Source organism: Sorghum bicolor, chromosome 8 (genome assembly GCF_000003195.3).
Source record: "Sorghum bicolor cultivar BTx623 chromosome 8, Sorghum_bicolor_NCBIv3, whole genome shotgun sequence".
Taxonomy (NCBI): Eukaryota; Viridiplantae; Streptophyta; class Magnoliopsida; order Poales; family Poaceae; genus Sorghum; species Sorghum bicolor.
In genome coordinates, this window is record NC_012877.2 from 57,118,377 (window position 1) to 57,132,107 (window position 13,731).

At 40.4% G+C, this 13,731-nt stretch overlaps 1 protein-coding gene across 2 annotated transcripts; it reads left to right on the forward strand.

Annotated features, from left to right (window-relative positions):
* On the forward strand, positions 473 to 9,709 carry LOC8068126 (polyadenylate-binding protein 7). 2 transcript variants are annotated; one of them, XM_002442334.2, is made up of 17 exons: positions 473 to 749; positions 857 to 933; positions 1,469 to 1,534; positions 1,671 to 1,742; positions 2,154 to 2,226; positions 2,508 to 2,545; positions 2,631 to 2,741; positions 6,498 to 6,614; positions 6,712 to 6,792; positions 6,886 to 6,954; positions 7,067 to 7,144; positions 7,254 to 7,418; positions 8,140 to 8,247; positions 8,339 to 8,407; positions 8,491 to 8,553; positions 8,638 to 8,756; positions 8,851 to 9,709. In XM_002442334.2, exons 1-17 carry the CDS (start codon positions 716 to 718, stop codon positions 9,347 to 9,349), a joined length of 1,839 nt encoding a protein of 612 aa, XP_002442379.2. In that variant the 5' UTR covers positions 473 to 715; the 3' UTR covers positions 9,350 to 9,709. The 2 variants fall into 2 exon arrangements, with proteins under 2 accessions (XP_002442379.2, XP_021301724.1); XM_021446049.1 differs by having other exon boundaries at positions 8,857 to 9,709.

A 13,731-nucleotide genomic window follows, 5' to 3' on the forward strand; every position in this document is an offset into this window, starting at 1 on the left:
GCAGCAGAGCTAGCCTACTCGGTCAACGGCCAAAATTTGGCCTTGACAGCGGCCGTATCCATCCACTCTTGGAGCCAAGAAATTGTATGGTTCGTTGCAAGTGATGGAAATTGTTTTAGTACTAGCAAACTTTTTATCTTCAGGGAGCAGTGCAAGACAAGCTTTGATGCTTGAACTTGTGTTCTTAGCTTGGCAGTTTGACGCAATAACAGGATTACATTTTATTTTTCACAAATAATACTCCCAGTATCAGTAGTTTCTCCTTTGATTTGAGAGTTTTTTTTTTGTGAGCAGACCTTTGATTTGAGAGGTGAAAGTGAAAATTACACAAACTGGGCTCATGATCAAATGGCCCAACTCGTTTGCTTCAACTGGGCTGGGCCGGCCTAGCAACGGTATCTGACAGGCCGGGCCCAGTGCCTCATAAAAGCACATTCGCTCAAAAGTCAAAACCCACTAATAGTTTTCCCAAAAAAAAAAAAGAAACGAGGCGATAGAACGGGAAAGCGCTCTCTCGCCAGTCCCCGGCTCAACACCGAATCCGTGAAGATTCATTCTCCATTCTATTCGAGTCGCGGGGGCTAGGCCGGATTCGAAACCGGGGAGGCGCCGCCGATCCGTCCGGTCGCAGCGGCGTCTGATTTGGTGCGGATTTTGGCGAGATAGCCCCACCCGCCCCTTGCCCCCTGCTCTGTTTTTTTCTTCAAGGGTAAAGATGGCGCCGCCGCGGGGCGGCTACGACGAGCAAGGTGAGTGTTTATCGAGGGATGTCGTTTTGTTTTTTTTTGATGGATTGAGGGGGAGATATTTTTATGCCACTGATCGTGGTTTTTGTGTGCTGTGTGGATATGCGCAGATCCGCGGACGGCGAGGGGCACTGAGGTGTTCGTCGGCGGGCTGCCGCGGTCGGCCACGGAAAGCATGCTCCGGGAGGTTGGTTTGCTGCTTCTGTTTCTTCTGGTCTGTAGTTTAACCACAGGTAGAAGACTGCTTCTGTGCACGGTTTGTAGTTTGATACTTCGATGGTGGTGTTAAAAACTTCAAACATGCAGAGGTTGAATGAGACCTGCATTTGTTGCATTTGGGGTGGTTTGTACAAGTAGCGTCTAATTTGCAAATCAGAGAGTTAGATGTGTACCTGCCCAGGGAGCTGGCGCCATTGTAGATTCTGCAGTTAGATATCATTTGTCGCCTGATACCTGTGCCTTTTGACCCTCCTGTTTATTCTGTACTTGTTTTTATGTGGAATAGTCATATATATTAATAAGCCAAGTATGCCATGTTGTGAAGATTAGAATATTTAATTTGCTTCATATTTCAATGCTGAACTTAATCATATTTAGAATGCTGCTATCCAACTTGTTTGTTCTCTTCTGTCTGAACCAGTGAAGTTAGAATCAATGGTTCTTGTGTAAAGGAAATTTTCTTGCATTTTCTTTGTTGTGGCACTGACTTATAGCATTAACAGATATTTTCTTCATGCGGAGAGATTATTGATGTGCGTATAATGAAAGATCAGAATGGCCATTCAAAGGTCTGGTGCATACAAGTGTAAAATTTAGACATTGCAGTATATGATTTCAGTCTTTTAGACATCGTTTTTTTCTTCACTTTGTCATGAAACATCGGAATACTTCTAACGTAATTTTTCTTTCCTGAAATCCTTTCAGGGATATGGTTTTGTTAGGTTTTCAAAGAGGGAGTATGCTAATACTGCTAAAAGGCAAAAGAATGGTATTGAGGTAAGAATGCTTAACTTGTTCTCATAATGCTTAGAAATCTCCTGTGTTTAGTCATCTGTGTTCTAACAATGCTTAACTTGTGCTAATATGTGTCAGTCTGCCATTAGGTTTAATCATTTTCCCCATCTCTAGTTCCACGTCTATATGTAGCAACTTTTGCTTTCCTGTCATTAATGTTTTGTTATAAGTAGCAGTATCATAATGTTGCCTGCAGCAATTGCTTCTTGCTTTCTTCATATTTCTATTAATCACATGTTTGTTTTATTTTTATTCCTTTTCTATAGACCTTGAGTCCAGACTCTAGAGTGAGATCTGAGATGGTAGTGTGCCATTTCATTATAACAGATGTAAAGAATAGCACTGTGTCCAAACTTGACATTCATAGCATATTTGCTGTTGGTTCTTTACCAGCTTCAAGGAAAGAGGCTTGATGTTGATCTTTCAATGGATCAAGATACAGTTTTCTTTGGAAATCTTTGCAAAGGTAAACTCCACTCATGGTGAAAATGAAGAATCATGCTGTGTATATTTACTCGAAAGAAACATCTACGCCAATATATTTGATGAATCAATTGTTAGTAACAATGTCATGTCAATGGCAAGAAAAATCTGTAATACCTGTCCATTGTCTTAGATAACCCAATGTAGCAGTGCAGAGCGCTTGTCAACATCTTGATCTGCAGAACTTTGTTGTGAAAATGCACAGAAAATCAAAATAGTCATCTAAGTGCTAATAATGTCTGCTTTCCCTTATTGTTTTGCCAGAGTGGACTTCAGAAGAATTTGAAGAATTGATTCACAAGGTAGAACCTTGATATACCTAGCAATCATAGATTTCTTTTATATATACTTCTCAAAATAATTTCACTTGGACACATATTTTGCCAGACATTCAAAGATGTTGTTTCGGTTGACCTTGCAATGGCTTCAAATCGTGGTTCTTCAAACAAGAGGAATATCAATCGAGGCTTTGCATTTGTGAGATTTACTTCTCATGCAGTAAGTCTTTGCCTCACTTGTGGAAAAGTTTTCTTTTCTTAGTACATTCCGCATTTACCATTAATTTAAATATTCAGATTTCCTTTCTCATATTTTGTTCATTTTATCCTTGTTTAAGTTTTCCTTTTGCAAAGTCTTTGTCGTTTTTGTATAGTTGACCATAGCTCTGTCAACTGGTTTATCTTGCAGGTATTGGCCAAATATTATTGCCTCTTGTTTTCTTTTTCAGTTTATTTGGATAAAACAATCTTATGCAAATATCAAGATATGTGCAAATTACCTTAGTCTACTGTCCTTTCTAGTAGCAAAAGAAGCACATGTGCCATTTGTCTCATGCATGATCAAGTGATTATATATCCTTAGTGCCCCTATGTCCTAATCAAAATGTGGAGGCAAATGATGAATTGGCACCAAATTATCAAAGTAACTTACGATCTGCTGACAAGCTAAGGAATTCACATCTTTGACTTGTATACTTGACGTTGATTTTGGATTTCTATGGCAAAATACCTTATGATCTGCTGACAAGCCAAGGAATTCACATATCTGATTTGTATACTTGACATTGATTTTGGATTTATATGGCAACATAATTTCTCCATCTATCATGTCATAAATGACTGACTAATGTTGCAAAGAATGGATTTGAATGTTGCTGTTTTCACATGAAAATTTCCTGTTGCATTGTGGGTACTTCTGAAGAAGCCACCGACATTGAAGAATCCTTTGTTCGACATGGTTGTAGAGAAAAATTTGGTATTGGTCATATAGGAAAAAGACATATGCCAGAATTTTCATCTGAGTTATATCTTGTACCTTTGATGTGCTCTTTACATTTACATTTATATCCATGGTTGAAGTTCATTACAAAGTATAGGAGGGACAGACAATGACCACTGCCAGTTTATCTGAAATGAATTCCCAATCTTCCTAGTTCACTGGGTGGCGCTATATCTGATGAAACACTGTCTGGAAGGATGATGATCGGTTAGCCAAGCCAAAGGAATACTTGCATGCTTGCCCTTTTCTGATTTGCAACATTCACAAACTGCATTCCATTCACACTAGTAATTAACTACATGAAACCATCTTCCTTTATTATCATTTGTTTATCTGGATGACCTTTGTTCTCTGGAGACCTGTGAGAAGCTGTGTTGAAAACAAATAATGCCGGAGAGGTCATGTAGTTCCAAAGTTTAGCCTGTTCTTTTTTTCTTCTTGAACACACAGGAGAACTGCACATCATTATATTAAGAAGAAAAAAAGGGGGTGGGGGGAAGAAACCCCATACAACACCACACACTCATTTACAACGTCAGTTAAGATATACCCCTGGCACCAGCAGTCCCCCACAACCTCAACTGGTCTGAAGCAAGAGTTAAAACTCTATTTAGATTTGGTGAAACTCCAATGAATGCACAGCGATTTCTGTGATTCCAGAGTGTCCAAGCTCCTAAAATGACAATAGAGTTCAAGCCTTCTCTTGCTAGTCCATCAGCAGCCCTGCACCCCGCTAGCTCTGTCCCACCAGGCCTCAAAGGATGTTTCACCTGGCTGGGGTGAGGTGCTTTGCATGCCAACCTTTCTGCAACTGGCCAAACCAAAAATCTTGTGCAAAAACTCAGTCTACCAGAAGGTGATTTATAGTCTCAGCATTTTGGTCACAAAGAAGGCAACGAGAGGGATGGTTGAGATCCCGCCTTGCTAACCTATCTGCTGTCCAGCATCTATTGTGTGCGACAAGCCACATGAAGAAGCGACATTTGGCCGGTGCCCAAGTCCTCCAGATCCTCTCCCAAGAGAATAGTCTCACTGATCCCTGGAATGCACCCTATATGCCGATTTTTCTGTATACTGTCCACTTGAGCTGAGTTTCCAAATATGAGAATCCTCCACACCAGACTGTAGTTCCACATCAGACAGTGTGTCCCAGAGCCCAAGGAATTCCACAATGATATTCACTGAAAGTGCACCTTGCAGATCTGAGATCCAAGTCTGGTTTGTGAGACCTTCCAGGACTGTGTGTTTATTTGCTCGTCTCTTAGGAACGAGAGCAAACAAATGTGGGGCAATATCAGCAATACATTGACCATGAATCCATCGAGCTCCATCACAATCTAGCTTGAGTTTTTAGCAACAGCAAAACCCAAAATCCATATGTAGGATATTTAGAAACACGGATGGGGAAATCAACATATTATCTCATTAGTCGTCTACTTCCATGTGATGTAGATAGTTTCCTTGCAGTTCCTCTTTCTCACGCTCAGATCAAGAGTCAAATAAGAGAGCTTACAATAAATTGGCTGCAATGAAGTTTAACAGTTCAGTTATGAAGACCTGAAGGTTACCGTTGATTGAAGCAACACTGTTACTTGGCAGCTTCTTCTGTTGCTTGTGTTGGCATTCCGTTATTATTTGGCATTCTTTGACTTGCCTATATATTTCTTTAATTCAAGTAAAAGTAGACTATATAACACTGCCCCCCCCCCTCCTCCTGTCAACCCTTTTCCCTTGAACAGGCAGGAGGGCTGCAGATCGCTTCATTAAGAAGGAACTTCTGAAACAGGAAGACTTAAACACCCACAACACTCTAGAAGACTAGAACATACTGAAAATAAAGACAAAAACAACATGACCAAAACTACCACACTATTGCCTGAGCCCCTCCCAAAGGCCTTCCAAGAAGCTCCAGGAGGCCCTTTGCACCAGCTGAGCACCAAAGGATGCACTCTTAGGTGACAGCTTGCAACACCGTTGTAATGCTTGGAGGAGACCCATTAAAAACACAGTCGCCCTGTACTTCCAGATTTCCCAAGCCACCAATATTGCCAGTGAATTGAACCCCCTTTTGTAGTCCATTGTTACCTCTTTAACTGCCTGTTCCTGGTACCACCAGCTTGAGGATCTATGAGTTGATGGTTGGAGTGCAATGGAGGCCAAACCAATTTTCTGCAATCTGCAAAATGATGAAGCAGATTTGCCAGGCGAAAACACAGGAAACCAATAGGTGCTGTATGGTCTCCTCTTGATTACAGAAGGGGCAAGTAGCCGGGTGGGAAGCCTCTTTGAGTGAGCTGGTCTGCCTTTCAAGAAACAGTTTTTCACTGCAAGCCAAATGAAGAACTTGCAGAGAGGAGGAGCCCAAGATTTCCAAATTCGTTTCCAAGGAACAAAGCGGATGGAACCAAAGAAAAAGGCATTGTAGGCTGACTTTGCTAGAGTAAGAACCATTCCTAGTAAAACATGCTGATCAGCATCATTCTGCTGCAGCAAGAAACCTTCCATCAAGTCCCATAAGAGATATTCTGTAAGAACCTTGACAGAGAGAGCTCCTCTTATGTCAGCTACCCAATGACAGGGCAACCAGGGCTTCGGCAACCGTAGATCTCTTGATGATCCTCTTACGAATTTCCTAGTTGATCGTTTTTCAGTTTATTCCCAAATCTAGCTTTGTCTTGTGGCTGTGAAATTATATCTCCCATGATGATACTTGATTCCCTTAGTAATTTGGACTGCTATTATGTTACTCTGCAAATCTCATTTGATATCAATCACAGCTGCCACATACAAAATACAAGTATGTTTATCTAGATAAGATCTTGATTCATCAGTCATCACTGATCTGAGTTTTCGCCACTGAGATGCGAGGAAAAGACAGATATCTAATAACATCTTGATGAAGATGTTCTTAGGTCCTTTGCTTTCTGCTCAATCAGCTTCCTTTGATTTCATTCCTCCTCAAACTATCAATCACAGGCTGCAGCACGTGTAATCCGTATCGGTTCAAGAACAGATTTTATGCTTGGCGATTTGCATCCTGCAATAAATTGGGCTGATAAAGAGTCTCATGTGGATCCTGATGAAATGGCCAAGGTAATGCAGAAAAAGGAAAACATTTTTTTCCTCGATACAAATATAGTTTATCTTCTGTTAGAACTTCTGATCGTGATTTCTATCTGTGTACTCTCAGATTAAGTCTGCTTTTGTTGGGAACCTGCCAGAAGATGTTAACGAGGAGTACTTGAGAAAGCTTTTTGAACAGTTTGGTGAGGTTGGTGCACCAAGATGGCTGTCACATTTTTTGCAATTTCGACTAATCAATATTACATGCAATGCTGAACAACTATGTCGGATGTGCAACCAGGTGGTACGGGTTGCTATATCAAGAAAAGGACAATGTCCAGTTGGTTTTGTTCACTTCGCCAATCGTTCAGTAAGTGTTTATCATAATTCTGAAGAGTATGTTTTCGTGCACTTAATATGCTTGGATATTCTTTAAACAGCTGTATTGGATTGATTTCTATAAAAAATATTATCAATTACAGGAGCTTGAAAATGCTATAGAAGAAATGGATGGTAAAACGGTGAGAGGACCTGATCGAGGACCGTCTTTTAGGATCCAGGCATGAATAACAATGTTATCTGTTTGGGATTATCACTACCTTCTTGCTGCTTATTCATCTTTCTATTTTGGATTTGACAAATTAATCTCATGTTTTTTTTGTTCAATAGGTGTCAGTTGCTCGACCTGCAGCAGACAACGACAAGAAGCGATCTCGTGAAGAAGTGAGAACTAGAAGATCAAATGTATCAGGGGACAGGCAAGATTATTCTCATGGAAGATATGGACATGATTCACTTGATCGTCAAGTGAAAGCTTCAAGATTATCTAATTATGTATGTATGAGTATGATATCAACATGTTGTCAATTATTTTCTTTTTTTTTCTTCCTTTTAATATTTAAAACAAACAAGTGCGTTTTGAGTAAAGATTGAACTTCCTACAATTAAATCTGAAATGACCTGAGCTACTAAGTCTTGAAATGTTCAACTTAGCTAGCCAGTGACTCGGTAGAGCTTTGGTTCACTTGTCACTTGTCACCTTCATTTTGTGGATGCTATAGTTGTTTTAAAAGTGAACTGCGCATCAGTCTGCTACCTCTAGGTGTTCTTATGATCTATTTGTCTGAGAATGGAGTTAGCTTCTTCTTGTCCGTAAATGCTTATTATATTTGTCTTCTCTGTACAAATATAATATGAAGACAACAGATTCTGTATGATAGTTTGCTGCTCAACTCTGCCTTTGAAGGCTAGAAGCACAATTATTTTACTGGAAGCTCTCCTGTTGGGTAGGTTAAATAGGCTAGAAGCCCAGCTATTTCTGGGTTTTGTAGCTTGACTTTTTGCTTATTTATGATAGAATTGCAAAAACTGAGCATCAGATATTCCAGCATTGACCAGCTGAATTAGCAGTTTTCTAGTATTTGAATACATGTTCTTTTGTAAGCATGCTTAGTTGAATGGAATAAATATCATATTGCAGTAAGGACTAAGGAGAAAGGATGGTGTATCTGTTCATGTTTGTGACAATGTTTTCTGCGTGTTTCTCTCTTATTAGGTGGGTGATGCCTCTGACCCCTATGAATCAGCTGTTAATTCATTACCTTCAGCTGTCAAGGAAGTCTTGCTTCGAATTCTACGTTTAGGAATTGGTACTCGGTATGATGTAAGTGATTTGTACAGGAAGGTCTTCATTTGTTCCCTTTTAATGTATGAACCGTGAAGCGTGATGTTTTTTTCCATCTTCCTTTCTTCAGATTGACATCCAATGCGTAAAAAGCCTCAATGAGCTTCCTGAGTCATCTGCTCTTGCTGTCCTTAATCAGGTATTCAGTTGTTTTACATAAATGATTTTTGAGCCGTTACCTGAACCATGTTATCATTAATCCTCACAAAGAAGCACATGCAGTTTTTGATATCCGGTGGAGATAAACGCAATAAAGGATATTATTTTGCATCATTGATTGCTAAGGTACTACCTCACTCAATATCTTCCACCTTTCCTTTTTGCTCTTTTCTCCTTTTCTTTCCTTGAATGTCTTGTTTCGACTTGCAGCACCAGGCTGAGGCCTTTGGCTTAACACATACATTACATGGTACTACTTATTTGCCAAGAAATCCAGAAATGCATAGCAAACGATACCCACATGAAGATTATGATTTTGTGACACCCGGGTGGGTTTGCACTCACTCCTCTGCTCTGGCTGGCTTACTGTAAATGGTGCATGTGGTATTCAAGCTCGGACACTAATCTCCACTTTATTTACAGGAGCAGTAGATACAATTCCTCCAGCCATCATCCTTCAACATATTACATAGACGATCCACCAGTGTCTCAGTCAAGGATTAGAAGATATGATGAAGAAAGATCCACCATTGTAAGAAACCCAGAACCACGTCCACATCATGATGAAATTGACATCAGAATGAACCCAGAACCAAGATTAGCGTATGAATCAAGACACAACACTGGAAAGCATCTTGATCGAAGATACGTACAAGAGCATAGTTCAAACATTGAAAGATCAGCTGAAGAAGCTGTTCTTTCTAGGGAAAGGAGATTCCTGCCTCCTGCAGGGTACAACAAGGCAGGGTACAACACGGACTTAGGCTCAGATTTCTGCTCCAGATCACCCGCTGAATATTCAGCAGAGCGCCAACAAGTAAGGTTTGATCCCTTCACAGGTGAACCTTACAAGTTTGATCCCTTCACAGGGGAACCCATCAGGCCAGATCCAAACCCGCGCCGCTCAGGAAGCTTGTACTGATCAGATTGTTTGAAGCGATATGCCGGATAAGATCCTGAAACAAAGCTAGATCTGGATAACTCTCTTCTTATCTGCCAAGTGCCTCTATGTGATGTTGCTTCTGGCCAACAAGATCATGTATCCCGAGCACCATGCATGGTCCAGTAGCACGCTTTGTTTATATTTGATGAACCATCTTGGCACTGAATTGTCATAGGAACTTTTGTGGCCATGACGCTACTTGTTGTTTGTAAAACATTCAAGAATACCTTTTTGATAGATCAATTAAAAATTCAACAACGTGAACATGGGGAAAGCTATTTTTTGGTATTTTCTTAAGGTGTCAATAAAGTAGGTGTGTCAATGCAGAGTTTCAAATGCTACGTATATTGCAAGCGATATTTTACCGATTCGTCTTTACGTACTGCAAATGTTTCATTGACTATATTATAGAACTTATTTGTTCACTTTGGATGCTGATCAAGGGACCATGCCTTTCTCATATATACTCATCTGGAGAATGTCAAGCAAGATGGATGATTTGGACACATGCCCGAATGATACTACCTTCTCTTCCACTGCTTCAACGTTCGCATGCCCTTGCATGGCGTAGTAAACTAGGTTGTTTGAATAATGCCAAGTCTCAGCAACAGCAACCTTTGCGTGCTAAAATTACATACTCTGTTCATCTTAAATTATGTCATTTTAGTATTGTCCCAAGTCAATTTGACTTCTCTAATTCTGATCAAGTTTAAATGCATCAATATCTATAATATCAATTTTGTTTAATTAAATAAAACTTTTATGAAATATGACTAGATGGTGCATCCATTTGAAGTTGTAGATGTTTGATATACTATTTTTTCTAGAATATAGGTCAAAGGTAGAGGAATTTGACTTGTATAGAGCTAAAATGAACTATAATTTCAAATGGAGTAACAAATATATATTGATGATGTGAATGGAATTTACTGATGACTTGAACCAAACAAAAAAACTCTTTTCAAGGAAAAAAAACACCAGAGCAACAATTGGTTTTAATTGCATCCATTAAGCGCAGTAGGAAGTTGATGAATTGCAAGAAACATTGCTGCAAGTCAGATCGGATGCTCTATCATTTGCACTGGATTAAGATTAATGGATACACGCTGGCTTTGCATTATGGTAGGGTAACCCTCTATCATTGACCTACCACCCAACTTGACAGTATCCTCATCACATACGGATGGACTTCTCAGACCATTTGTGAATTATGGCGATTCTCTCTACAGTATCATTCCACAAATTGCTAATCCCATCTCTATCCATACACATGATTTCATAGCACTGTTCCCCTTTGAGAGAATCTCATACTCTTAATACTACATAACAGTACAAAGGATGGACAACCAAATAAAAAAGAATTCAGGCTTTGTTTCGTTTCAAAAGCAACCAGCTATCTAGCAGGGGAAACTATCCATATAACCAAATAAAAAAAAGATGGCAATTTGTCGTGGCATAATTTAGCAGTGATTCAGACACTAGCCAATGCAACTTGCCGCAGCATTCATATACATAGAAAATTAAATTAAATTCAGCATATCCACTCGATGCCACCAAGCAGAACATGCCCAACGAACTGGCCATGATGAGCTAGTGTCACTGCTGCTGATTGCATCCGTTAAGAGCTGGAAGAAAGCATCAGCACACTCACCCCCAATCATCAGGGGAATACTGTACATTACAAGAAAGGCAAGCAGCTGTGGCTGTGCCCAGCAACTACTTAGTCCATGCATGGATATATGTTCTGGGCCCCAGAACCCTAATAAAAATGGTTGTTATATATGCCTTTTTTTTTGCTGTCATCAGCAGGGATATAGGACCCACCCACCCAACATCAGAGTACACACTGGCAGTAGTATTTGCTTGCCTGATTTTGTTTGCATAATTCTGCAGACACACAAGATTCTGCAGCTTTTCTTCTACTTTACATTTCCCAATTGATTTTGCCATGCATATCTTCAGCTTTAGCATGCATGGTGCCCACTGAAGACTCTGTTCGGTTATGCTGTGATATGCTGCTTTGTGATCTCTTCTGGCACAAAATGTTTACAATAGGAATCTGTCAAATGTTGGATAATTTGACTTTCCGAAAACTAGCTTGTGAAGGTAAAATTGTACCTGGAAGGAACATTCAGATATGCACAGCATTCAAACAGCTAGCTCTCTTGACCAACTTGAAGCTACAATTGGGATGTCTGAATCCAACTAGTGCTAGTCCCTATCCAAAAGGGTCAGTGACAGCAAGATCGATGCTGAATTGCTGATACATGTGTGGTGGTGATGTGAACAGAAGAAACGGTTAGGGAGTAGCCATCTCCTGATGAAGCCTATTAATCTGCACCCATTAAAATTGTTCCTCGTGTTTTTGTAAAGAAAAAAAAAAGGAATTGTACATGTGTGCGTGGGTTGATGCCAACGACCTGATGAAAGATTTGGTAGTGACAACTGACAACCACTCTCCATGAGAAGTATGGATCACCAGCAGAGATGACCGACATCATATTGGAGAGCAATACATGTAATGAAGTAGCTACTATACAAAGATGCAAGGATTTTGTTAACATATATAATACAGTTACATGGTACAAACAGCTAGCTGTATGCTAGACAGGACAGAAATTTCACTGAAACATGCATGATGTGCTCATCATATGGCTAGCTAGAACCTGAACTCTACAAGCTACACACGCATGTGAGCAGTAGTGGTCCTGCTTGTATGCTGTGCGAGATATATGATGTGGTTGCGTGCATTCCGGGCTCAAAATTTCCCTGAGTTGTTATTGGATAGAGGGGCCCCCCCTATGGCTCGTGCATTGTCCCCTAATCTTGAAGGAAAAAGTCTGCATATAATTGCATGTATACATACATGTCTGTTTGTTGGTGTAGTTTTGGGCATGTGATGAGCCACGCACTGAGATCCGGCCTTATGGTTGGCCTGGGTAGACTAGACCGGTAATGTGCTGAGCAGTTGGTCATGGCGGTTGAGATCAACTGGGTTTAGACACTGTCTCTACCAACCTTTTTTTTTCCTGATCCGTTTACGCTGTCGAATTGCGCAAGAATGTGGTGCGCAAGAATATTGTTAGATCAAAACGAAGATGGTTGGATCGATAACGGTCGAGACAGATGACAGATCGATCATGTGGTGCACAAGAATTGAAGAACCTAGTGAAGAATCCGCAACAGTATAATATACAATGCGAGGTTTCGTCGGCCAGCACAAAGAAATGATTATTGCACAATCTTTAGAAAAGGAGGAAGCAGCTGATTAATAACAAAATAATAAGCAAGAAAGGAAAAGTTTAAGAAGAGACGTTTTTTATTAACAAGCTATAAAAGAAAATAAAAGAAAAGGAAATGAAAGGTGAGATGAGGACAGCAATGCAAGCATTGGTAGTTTGGAGGCTTTGTGTTAAGCTTTTGCCACCAAACAAATGAATTGACATGCCACCAGGAGTAATCCATCCACTGAATGCATGTGTCCAACCACTCTTTCCCTGACCCATAATCTGCAATCAACCATCCTACCCAACTAACTAACCAACGCTTCCCCCATTGATAGTACTACAACTGTAGACTTCGCCAGCCAGGTCAACGCAACAGTGCAAGTGCACATTGCATTTCATCCCGTCTCTTTGAGTCCCAGCTCAACAATCTCTCTGGTCAGACATCTAGTCTATCAGTTTTTTTTTTCAGCTAGAGTGACAGTGAGATCATTCAGAGTGACAAAGTGACGCCACCAATGCAAGTCCAAATGCATTTCTTGAACAGCAGTTTTTAGTTCTGTCCGTCAGTCACTGTACAAGCACTTTCGCTTTGAGTGCAAAGGCTGCACAAAACCAAAGTCAAAACCACTGTTTGCCCTTTATTTTAGTTACCCCTAAAAAAAAGATTATGAGATGAATGACGAATGAATTTAGGAGCGTTTGGTAGCTGCTGTGTCCTTTTGTGCTGCGGTTCGTACAGTCGTACACGAACAGCTTAGCTAATAGCTACCCCTAATTGCTGGTGGATCGGGATCGCCCTCCCTCCTTTGGATGAACAAGAAACAATCGCTTCGCAACAAACAAGCTAAAGAGGCCCTTTAATGGCGACAACTCTGCTCTCGCCGAGCAAAGCTCTGGACCTGTACAGTCACCCGTGAATCCATAGTACGTGCGTCCTGCATAATTCGCTTGGTATGCGATGTCACAAACCTCCTCCTCACACTAATAATAATTTCTGTCAGATAATGCCAGTGGTGAAATGGACATCGCAGAAATCTTGCAAAGTGCTTGGAGCAATTCTCCTTTTATTTCTTTGATTCATTTTTTTTTTTAAAAAAAACAATCCAATCACACGCACACACATATATAGTGCCT

Excerpts from the sequence above, each read along its gene's own strand:
- LOC8068126 (XM_002442334.2), top strand. The coding sequence starts at position 716 with ATGGCGCCGCCGCGGGGCGGCTACGACGAGCAAG. Across the intron at positions 6,955-7,066 it reads TTCACTTCGCCAATCGTTCA|GAGCTTGAAAATGCTATAGA; the intron begins GTAAGTGTTTAT and ends TATCAATTACAG. Across the intron at positions 8,554-8,637 it reads TTGCATCATTGATTGCTAAG|CACCAGGCTGAGGCCTTTGG; the intron begins GTACTACCTCAC and ends TTCGACTTGCAG.